Source organism: Monopterus albus, unplaced genomic scaffold, assembly GCF_001952655.1.
Source record: "Monopterus albus unplaced genomic scaffold, M_albus_1.0 scaffold18.1, whole genome shotgun sequence".
Lineage (NCBI taxonomy): Eukaryota > Metazoa > Chordata > Actinopteri > Synbranchiformes > Synbranchidae > Monopterus > Monopterus albus.
In genome coordinates this window covers 7,411,680-7,422,711 of record NW_018127898.1, presented here as the reverse complement: position 1 = coordinate 7,422,711, position 11,032 = coordinate 7,411,680, and the positions used below count along the sequence as shown (strand labels likewise).

The 11,032-nt window shown below is 40.0% G+C and overlaps 1 protein-coding gene across 2 annotated transcripts; it reads right to left on the bottom strand.

Moving 5' to 3' along the window:
• Window positions 1-10,716, bottom strand: top1a (DNA topoisomerase Ia). Of its 2 annotated transcripts, none has more exons than XM_020593040.1 (21): window positions 10,535-10,716; window positions 10,037-10,061; window positions 7,867-7,963; window positions 7,611-7,731; window positions 6,947-6,999; window positions 6,718-6,810; window positions 6,531-6,603; window positions 6,256-6,347; window positions 5,113-5,228; window positions 4,883-5,004; window positions 4,673-4,795; window positions 4,090-4,277; window positions 3,861-4,005; window positions 3,417-3,560; window positions 3,048-3,233; window positions 2,889-2,957; window positions 2,569-2,683; window positions 2,265-2,392; window positions 1,871-1,965; window positions 1,633-1,782; window positions 1-1,269 (listed from the first exon to the last, which is right to left on the bottom strand). In XM_020593040.1, exons 1-21 carry the CDS (start codon window positions 10,565-10,567, stop codon window positions 1,167-1,169), a joined length of 2,271 nt encoding a protein of 756 aa, XP_020448696.1. In that variant the 5' UTR covers window positions 10,568-10,716; the 3' UTR covers window positions 1-1,166. The 2 variants fall into 2 exon arrangements, with proteins under 2 accessions (XP_020448696.1, XP_020448697.1); XM_020593041.1 differs by having other exon boundaries at window positions 10,636-10,691.
• Between the last annotated feature and the right edge of the window lie 316 nt (window positions 10,717-11,032).

Genomic DNA, 11,032 nt, shown 5'->3' with positions numbered 1-11,032 from the left:
TTTACCTGTAGGATTTTATTCATTTTTCAACCTACAATGGGCATAAAACAAACATGATCAAAAGGTTATGACAAAAGGTAAACCAGGAATAGGCTGTTGACTTTACAGCTACTTACATCAACTCTCCTCTCCTAAGAGTGGAATAAAATGAACTAGTTCACATTAAATGTTGCATTACCCTCAATCTTTAAAAACAAATTTTAGAAACTGCCCAAATTGTAACAGATTAGATTTTTTTGGCAAAATTGATATCCCTTATATGCCCCTTCTGAAAGATAACACTTTCCACTTTAAATACATTATCTTCAAGTAACAGATACGGGAGTTTTTCTTGGAACAACTGCTAAATTAAAATCAGATGTTGATAGGGCTATGCAGAGACACAGAGGATGCTTGCAACCCAAAGAACAAGTGATTGGTTCACATTTACACTGAAAAAGAAGTCCCTGATAGAGGCTGTAAAACAACATTCACATTCAGTTTGCTTGAGTATAAATATTGACATGGTTGTAGTATCACCCCCCCCCCCACCCCTTTGCTGACCTAAACATCCTCTTTCATACTCAATTCAACATAGTCCAGTTTAAAATATTCGCCCAATCAGCTTCCAGACATACACACACACGTCAAAGTCAAGCTCACCATTTCCATTTCAAAAGGCCTGTAGGTATAGTTAAGGAACTTGATTTAAATTTGTCTATCAAAATATAGAATTCGTTAATAATACATGAAGGGCTAAAATACAGAGTGAGTGAACAAAAAAAAAAAAAAATACAATGATACAAAGCATTTTGTTTTCGTGGAATACAGTAGCTTTCGGACCACAGAGTTCAAAGTTCAGGCATTGTCAGGTTCAGTCCCAGAAGAGGGAGAGACACAAAGCTAAAAAGTCTTCAACTGACTGGGACTGTGCCGTGGTGCTCAGTTGTGGGTACAGTTCAGCCTTGATGCCTGATCTCAGATCAGATGTTTAGACTACCCACATCACCTTCCTGCCACTTCATAATAGCCACAGCTGTCGACTTACCATGTTGCTGCTGTTTTTCTGCTTAAAACTGTCGGAAATTCCTTGCCACATCTGTCCATCGAGCAAAATTCAGTTAAGCTTAAAAACCGAGTATCCAATAAAAAGATGCGTATCATAGTTAAAACCACAAAATGGGATTTTAAAATTCAAAGTCTTTGTCTGCCATGTCGATGGCCCAGGCAAACTTCTCACGCTGGGTTTTATTGTAGATCTTCTCAATGGGAATACCCCACTTCTTACACCTAAAAGAGACAAACAAGTTAGAACTGATTGTGGACAAAGCTCATTTAACAGAACACAGCTTTGCATCGTGTATATGATTCTAAAGCAAACTGGAGCCACTGCTTTGCAGTTGTACGCTTCCACCAACAAATTCAGGGGAATGGACAGATACGAGGTAACTGACCTTGACCTTTGGCCACCAAAATCTAAAAATCAGTTAATCCCTGAATCCAAATGGACACTTGTGCCAAATCTGAAGAAATTCCCTCAAGGTGTTCCTAAGATAGTGTTCACAAGAATTGTACAGACGGACAACCCAAAAACAATGCCTCTGGCCACGGCTATCGCCAGGACGGGGACATAATAATATACAATTTTCTTACCAAGCCACAGAAATACGAGGGTCCAGATAGTTGAGCTTGGACGTGCCAAGGGCAATTTGTTTGTTTTCTTCACGATCAGTTGCCTGCACTTCCAGCTTCATCAGTTGCTCCTCTATCCTTTGAACTGCCTTCCTCTTGGTCTCCACAGTCCTACAGGAGACAAATAACCATTTGGGCTCCTTATTTTAGGGCTAACTGGGGAGACCTGTTAATCTACAGCAAGTCCTTTGCTACTCACTTTCTGGATTTTACATCCTTCCGCACTTTAGCATCAGCCTTGGCACTCTTAAGTTCTCTCCTGGCATCAGAGAGCTGGCCCCTTTTAGCATCAATCTAAGAAATTTGACAGTTATTAGTCTCAGACACTACAGACACCAGTTACTGTGGCTGTGTAACACTAGTTCCTCAACACAATCTGCAAGACATTTCTAATATGTCAGCACCATTTTAGGTGAAATTCAAAGATTCAAAACTGGCACAGTAGAACATGAGATGACATTTTAGAGGACCTAAAACAGTTTGAAAATACTGCTGTATCAATGCAGAACGCATTTACCAATTCCTGAATTATTATTTTTTAAGTGGTAAGGTTTGACACACTGTGCTGTCAGAACTCAAAAGCCCATCCTCACCTTAGTCTGCAGGTTCTGCATAGACTTCTCAAATGTCTTTGGTGGTGCTCTCTGATGGTTACACAGGATGGCCACAGCCCTGTTGGCCCTGTTATAGGACAAGATCTTGGCAGGAATGTTCTCCTCCGCTAGAGAAAAAGAAAGTGTCAGCTTTCTGTATACAAAACAACTAAAGAGTCACACACATTAAAGCATGTTAGTATCTGAACAGTATCTCATTTTGAATGTCTTTACTCTAGATGGGAGCAATTAATTGCTCTAGTGAAACTTTGGTTTTAGTTTTTGACTACAGGTAGAGATGTACAGTTTGTGAGCTCCTTTAGCTGCTGCTGCAGGGTGATTGAAGCATTGTAGGTACGGAAAACTTTGGCTGTCAGACCGTCCATCAGCTCCTGAAGGTGCTTGTTGAGTATGGAAGTCTGGAGGGAAACAAGGGCAATCACAGTACAAAATAATTGCTGTTACAAGTGTCAAACGGCAGACACTAAGCTCTAAGAGCTGTTAGTTTAGAACCCATCTTCCCCAATAAAAAAAATCTATAATGATGAACCTTTTCTACCAAAACCAGATCATAAACTAAATAAGGACTGCATAGTTTCCTTTCACAGGTTGTGTGTTGCTTACATTTAAGCGATCAAACAGGTCATCATCAGGCTCCTTGTTCTCCATAAACAACTGCACATTCTTAAATACCTAGAGGAGGATAAACTCACATGAATACAAAGGAAGTGGCTGGACATGGACACGCGCGCACACACACACACACGCGTGTGCAGTACTTACCCTTTTCTCCACAGGGACTTTGTTGTAGTAGCGGATGGAGTCTTTACCCAAGAAGTCAAACTCCACCACATACTCCTGACCATCGCTCTCTGGATAGAGCTTGATGTGTTCAACTCTAAGCGAGCAGCAGCCCACAGTGTCTGCAGTCTCTCCTTCCTCCTTCTCATTCCCCGCTCTCAAAGCCAGCTAGAGTATGTCAGGACAGCTGGATTAAAGCCAGTTTATAAAGACACTGCCCTCACTGAGGTGTTTGAGCACCCCCTAAACCCCTCTTGGAAACTACAGTCATTGTTAAAAAGCAGTTAAACTACATTATCACCTCAAGCTATGCACACGCAGAACAGTGTCTATGGTATTTATGCACCTCACCTTGTCAATGAAGTAGAGTGCCACAGCCCTCTGCCTGATCCGCATCTCCTTGGACTTCCAGTCCTCGCGGTACTGGTTTCTGATACGGTCCACACAACTCTTCAGTCTACGGGCTGTTTCATACTTCTGCCAATCCTTTTCGCCCTGCAGGGGGGGGAAAAAAAAGTGAAGTGGTCGAATGAGACCAGAGTAACTAATGAATCGTATATGGGACCATGTTTTGGTGGCAAACAGGAGCAGCCGAGTGAATCAATGCACTGTGCACAGATGAAATAGCGAGGGGAACCTGTTCTGTAGTTAAATCAATCGCAGATGGTGAAGTTCTCAAAAATACTTGGTTGGCTGTTGATACCTGGGTGACCCACCCAAGTAAAGTCTATGTGTGCGGAAACACTGCAGTATGCCCCAGGTCAAAACCTTCTTGTAGTGCAAAACTCAGCCTGCCTTGATCCTAGAGCTGGGGTTCAGCATGATGTACTTGATGGAGCCTTGAATGTTCTCCGTCCATGACACCAGCCAAGTCACCTTGTTGTCATGACGAACCTCTTTCCATTTAGTACCCGGAGGAGGCGCGGGGTGTTTGGAGTCCCTGTGAGGAGCACATTAATAAAACATTTAATCATTACATTCACATAACATCAGTTCATCAGCACTGAAAAGCTCCATTGCTCACTTGCTGCAGTTGATTATGATGTCTTGAGGCCTAATGCGTCGTTTGAGCATGCCCATTTTGGGATGGTCCCCACGACCACGAAACAGGCCTGGGGGTTCAATGCGGAAGTTAGCAATACGTTCCCTGTGGTTATCCATGATGCAGTAGCCATATTCCTGCAAGACGCGCTCATTCTCCTCCTTTATTTTCTGCAAGGGGAGCACACATGAGAACTTCATCTTGCTGGTTTCAACAATTTGGGAAGTAAATTTTTTTTGATGCATCAGCTATTAATCAAATCAAGCAAAACCAAACCGTGAAAACTTTAAATTAGCTAGTTTTCTTGCAATATTGGAAAAGTTTTATTTTTACTGTGAGCAAGTGATTTGATAACCTCACTTGTCAGACGATTAGGACTAAGGGCTTCCAAGACAAACACTCCATCTATGCAACTTAAAAAGAATCAGGTGATAACATTGTCTAATGTTTTCAGTAGAATTCCCCTTTAAGTTTGATATACTGGTTGGTTAACTATTGTTTATCCTTGATAATAAAAGAACTACATCAGATTTAGCTGCAACACAATATACAAGTAGCAGCTGACCTGTTTCTCCTCCTTTGTCATAGCCTTTCTGGCCTCAGACTGTGTCTTGAAGTATTCATTCATTTCACAGAAGTTGCACTTCTTCAAGTCTGTGATCTTAGCCTTTTCCTCCGAAGTCATTTCCTGTATCAGCAAAACACAGTACACTCAAACACAAATCTGTTTTGTAAGATTCTAATCTCTGATAATTTGCAAAGTGTAATTTCACACCTTCCTCCAATCTTTAAAAAAATTTTTGCGGAAGATCTCCTTTGTGGTGTACTCATGGTCCAGCATTTTGGCAAAGAATGTGGCTACCTCTTCTGCTTCTGGGCTGAGCTTCATGGGTTTACCTAAAATATACAAGAGCCACTGACATTTACTCCTGCTATCATGTAGTCCCATAGCACAGCCCTGACTGATATACAAGGTGAGCACTCCTGTGGGAAATAAAAACTTACCATCATAGTAAAATCGGACATTGCTAGGAAGAGGCTCATAAGATGGCGCAAACACTGGACCTTTGTGTTCTAGAAATTTCCATTTCACGCCATCTGTGTATCTTTCCTCCTCCCACCTGGAGTCAAGCAGATGATAACACTATCCAATAAGATGTTTCAATGCACTAGAGCATGTGTCAAACTCAAGGCCCGCGGGCCACATCCAGCCCGGCGTACAATTATATCCGGTCTGTGAGATCATTTTATATATCTTTTTTTTTTTTAAATGGCCCGGTGACATGAAGCGCCGGTAACGCACAAACTACAAATCCCATAATGCAGCGCAACAGCTGTCTTACCAAACGATAGGCTATCTGCGATCATTCCCGCATCAATTACGTCCGATCAATCAAGCGTCTGTTGATGTATACAAACCTAATTTCAAGTCAAAGCTAGCCCCTAACAATGGCCAAGAGAAAAGTTGATTATAAAAACAGAACCTTTCTAAACCGGTGGGAGGCTGAGTATATGTTTACTGACATTGTCGGTAAACCTGTGTGTCTTATTTGTGGAGCTAATGTGGCTGTAATTAAAGAATATAACCTAAGATGGCGCTACGAGACAAAACATCAGGACAAGCTGAAAAACGTGAATGCAGAGCAGAAGCTACAGAAAGTAGAGGAGTTGAAGAGGAATCTGACATCACAGCAGACGTTTTCACCAAAGCCAAATCACACAGTGAAGCTGCTGTGAAAGCAAGTTCTATTGCGGCAGAGGAGAAAATCAGGCCAGACATTTACCAAGGAAGAGTTTCTGAAGAGCTGCATGATGAAAGTGTGAGACGTCTTGTGTCCAGATAAAAAGCAGGTGTTTGTAAATGTAAGCCTTAGCAGAAAGACGGCTGCTGATTTTAAGTTCAAGTTTATTTATTTTGGAATAATATTGTATCCCGTCTGTTTCAATTCATATTTATGTTAAAAAAAAACGTTTAGTTTTAGTCTGTTCAATAAATTTTTATCCTGTTCGGCCCGCGACCTAAAGTGGGCTTTGAGTTTTGGCCCCCTGTGCGATTGAGTTTGACACCTCTGCACTAGAGAAACAATGAATGCACTCAATTGATCACCCCACTGATGAGTAGCGTGCAGCTGGCTGACATTAACTCACCATTTCCACTTCTCCTCTGGCTCTTTCTTTGCTTTCTTCTTCCCATCAATGACTTCTCCTTTTTTGTTTTTTGTCTTTTTGGACTTAATGCCCTAAAGAGGAAGGAGAAACCATTCGAGTTATTTTTCTGCCAGGTTGTTAGAAAACATGATCAACATAAGACAGACTCAAGCATCTGAAATTCTTCTTCAGGTACTCCCTCATTTTTTTTTTTTTTTTGAAAAGTATAAGAGTGTCAAGGAATTTTCACTGTTCACAGGTCACACTCTGCTTACCCCATCATCTTGTTTTCTTTTCTTGGCCTTCTTGTCATTTTCAGTCTTTATTTTCTTGGGCTTGAATTCAGAGCTGAAAAATAACAGCATTGTCTAACATCAAATTTTTGTCACAGACAATAATGACACCCTAACCCTATGAAGCAGACATAGAAGAACTGTGATAACTATTGACATGCCCACTTACTCATTATCATCATCCCGCTCTCTTTTTAGAGACTTCTCATGTTTAGGAGAGTGGTAAAAGTTATCCTCAGGCTCAGACTTCACATGTTGAGGACTGCAAAAGAAAAAGAGAAAAAAAAAAAAAAAAAAAAAAAAAAAAAAGAGCCAAATCAGAAACACCTTTCTATGAAAATGCGCCTGCTAGTAACTTATATATAAGCATGTAAGAGAAATGCGGAGTGCAGGCATACCTGGCAAAGCCATTCTCTTTTTCCTTTTTGACTTTACCATCAAGGGCCTTAATCTGAAACATTTGCATAATGTGGTTAGTTGAGATTTTTTTTTTAAATAAAATAATTAGCTATGTCAATATTTAGGCTAAGTGACAAATGGTAAATCGTAACTGCCAGGTTCTATGACTCTCTACCATCTTTGTCGGGCTTTTGTGCATAAAACATAGTTGACTGTTAGTTTTCCCAAACTAGAGCATCTAAATCATTTATCCATCATTCTTGGTCACTCCTATCATAGTACTGTGCAATGACTTCTGTCTTGTATAACTGCCCTGAACAGCCACCCTACTTGCAGACCAGATGTATAGACATTTTCTACTCTTAGTTCTGCCAAAACACATCAGCTTTCTAGCTGCTTGAAGCCACCAGAAATGATGTGAACCCAAAAAACGTGTCTAAATGTTGCATTTTGTACCCCTTTTTAACATTTTAAAGTCCTGATTCAAGACAGATTTAGCCATATTTGAAACAGAAAATGCAAACAAAATGAATGCACTTTACACTTTGGTCAATTTAAGTTTGCTGACAGCATTGCAGAGCATTCATCATGAACACTGCTTAATAAAATAAAAGACACACACTACAAACTACTCAACCACATCCTTCTGTGAACTATTTGCACCTTTTCCTCCTTCCTCTTCTCCTTGTGCTTGTCCTTGTATTTGACTGTGCTGCCATCTTTGTGCTTCATCTTTTCCTTCTCTTTGTCTCTGTGTTTTTTGTCAGATGAGTCCCTGTAATCACTAAAGTTAAAAGAAACATTACTATTCGTTTCCACTTCCACTGTAGAAATACACTAATCAAGCAATATATCTAGTCCATTTTGTGCAGACGTGCTCAGAAATATAAACTGTTGACTCTGAAAACACACATCATACCTGTTGCCATGCTTGGACTTCTCCCGCTCCTTATCCTTCTTGTGGTCCTTATGTTTGTGTTCCTTCTCTTTATACTTGTCTTTATGTTTATAAGAGTCTGAGAAGAAGAATTGTGTTACATTCTTCAAAAGTGATGATTGACTAACAGGCTGAAATGCTCGGCTTGCATACCTACATCAGGAACAAGATCTATCTAATGGCCAAAGTATATTCAATGTTTCTGTACACAAGAGGCAAATAAGTGCCCTCCCTTCAGCCAGAGGTTAATGGAGGATAGATAACACCTCAGAAAGCACCCAAAGTCCATCTGAATTTCATTATGATAAAAACGGATCATGCACCGCAATGTGAATGTCATGCTGCCAGTACAAAGAAAATCTAGCACACAGCACCTCCTACTGCCAGTATCAGCCTCGATGTTTGAGACATGAAACGACTGACAGGATGAAACATGCAAGTGAGACAAATAACATCCCTCCCTAAAATTTGAAATCCACAGCAGAAAAAAAAAAAGAAAATATTAGCACAAAGCAAAAGGAAATGATCAAAATTAAGAGTTGACACCCAAACTCAGACCTGCAAATACAGAACTGATGGCTATCAGCCTAGTCTAACAGGCTCAAAAACAAGTTGTCCATACTTCCTTATTATTCAAGCATAAGGTAAACACAGCTCACATGTTCAGGTTGAAAGTTTGTGATTTTTATTTCCTCAAAGACTCACTAAATCCAAAGTAAACTTAGAGTTTCATGTTTGTTGTTCCATTAAAAAAAAAAAAAAAAACTATAAAAACTAGTAATCTTTGCTCATCCATTATATGAAGATGACAGATTTTGATTTGTGATGTCCTCTCAGGTTTAAGACAAATCACTGTTAGTCATTTGCACTCCATCAAGGATCTGCAGACAAACCAGAAAAAATATCGGACACGTTTGTTAAAGACTCTGCTCTACAGTTTACTGATGACGAAAAAACAAAACAAAAAAAAAAAAAAATCTGTAACAGAACGTATGCCCGTGCCACTGACAAGCAAAATGTATACATGAAGTACAATATGTTCTAGTAAATGAATGAGAGAAGCCCTAACAAATTATGCAATCAGTCTGAACCAAGCCCAAGTCGGCCATAAAAAAAACTGCTTGGGAATAAAAAACTAGTCCAGTGTGAAGGGAATTCTGATTTCTGGTAGCTACAAGTAAAGGCAGTTCCATCCCACATTACTGATCAACCAAATAATTGGACTAGATCGTTTTTTAAGCAATAAGGGTGCACAGGAAAGCCCAGATCTTATACAAAGGCTGAACAATTTGTCTAAATCAAATATATTGAAGGTTTTGTCCTAACTGGAAGTTTTTAACCTATATAATATAAAAACTAAGTCAGTACTTCTTAATTGGCCCAAAGAAAAAAGTTTTCCATTATGTTCATATGGATGGAGTTGTATGTTTGTTTAATGAAGGTCTCTAGAACCCATAAAAGTGATAGAAGCAATAAAACTAGCTATTGTCAAGACCCTTTTAATAACTCTAACTCGCAATATGACGATTACTTTAAGTTAATGACTCAGCATGCAGACCACTCAAATGTGATATTTCAACTTGAAACGTTCCCCCTTATCTTAAAAAGTGAGACTATAAAGTCTTCATAGTTAGAAAAAAAACCTTGGCCAAAGAAAGCGTCAAGGTCGCGTATAAAAATTATACTCCTGCTGGTCACCACATGGTATCTTAATGAGACACTGTGCCTTGCATTTCTCCAACACAGCCATCTGCACTCCACAGCCTGGGCAGAGCTTGCAGTACATTCAGGCCGCTACACCGAAAAAGAAAATGGCGCAGAGACTAAGTCCTCAACCCTCAAACCTTCACTTTCAGGTGACAAATGCGGCATTAAAAGCCAACTAACAAGAAATTCTAATACAAAGATCTGATAAAACACCTCCAGGTGTGTGCCAATACGGATTCAAATCGAGAAAATGACTTGCGGAAATGCTTTTACAAGACCTCTCTTTTGAACAATAGACGCTTGTGAGTGAGAGAGAGGACTTAGTCTCTGGACGCCATTTCTGTCCTCTACTGTGAACTAACATAACGTTACATTACAGTGAAGACATGTCAGAATCTGAATAAAATCCTCGCTGGAACTTGTTAGTTAAATATAATAAACTTACCATTGACCCGAGAGCCACAGTCAATCTGGGGGAAAAAATCCAAACAGATTAACATTAAATTTCATAGTGGCTAACTAGCCGGCTAACTAACTTTGAACTTACTGGATAGCAAAGCGACAGTTTGTTAGCTACCCAGCTAGATGCGCTAGCTTTCTACGCTGGCTGGTAATATGGCTTGATGGCTAATACCGTAGCGGCTAACGCCAAATTAAATGTAGCGTCGCTCCACTTTACCTTTTCAGTTCATACCTAGCCACATAAACTTAAAACCTAAATATATAGCACGCCCAGGACACATTACTAATACAAATCTAATGGAACCTGTCAAGATCCTGATATAAAAAAAAAATTAAAAAAAATGAGTTGGCTTCCAAACACAAACGGCTAACGCGCGCTAGCCGACACTGTTCACAGTCCGCTAAGTTACCTGTCAAACCAAACAAAAACCTGTTCCCGTTAACCACTAGTGATGTCATTACAGAATGAATTTAACATTACCTGGTCCTCGTTGTGGGAATGATCCCCACTCATTTCCTAAGCGCTGTTCGATTAAAAACAAAACAAAACAAAAAAGAGAATCGTTTAAGGTTACCACACACCGGTAAGGAGCTACAAGCAGAATGGAGAAAGACACGGTTGTGTAAGAGATTCAAGTCCCAATTGTACAGTAATGCGCATGCGCTTCAGTTTAAATGGTAGAGAACGGTGTAGCTCCTCCTCTCGGCAAAACGTGTCCAGGCCCCCTGGTCACAGTCCTGAGAGAGGTACACGTACCAGGATGAGCACAAGCTGCTCCAACCCCAGCGTCCCACTTACTTATCAGTTTATAGTTTTTATTCATTTGGTCTAATAAGGGAGTGAGAACAAAGGGATGGAGCAACTCTACGTACTACTCTATTAGTAATAACAACAAAAATAACAAACCTCATTACCACCATGTTGAAGAGATTTTTTTGGTGAACTCACTCACCTTTAAATCATCCAGAGAATATGAAG

Coding starts and splice junctions, on each gene's coding strand:
- top1a (XM_020593040.1), bottom strand. CDS start 10,567: ATGAGTGGGGATCATTCCCACAACGAGGACCAG. Junction 4,796..4,882: donor TTTTTAAAGATTGGAGGAAG/GTGTGAAATTAC, acceptor TTGCTGATACAG/GAAATGACTTCGGAGGAAAA. Junction 1,270..1,632: donor CCTCGTATTTCTGTGGCTTG/GTAAGAAAATTG, acceptor TGTCTCTTTTAG/GTGTAAGAAGTGGGGTATTC.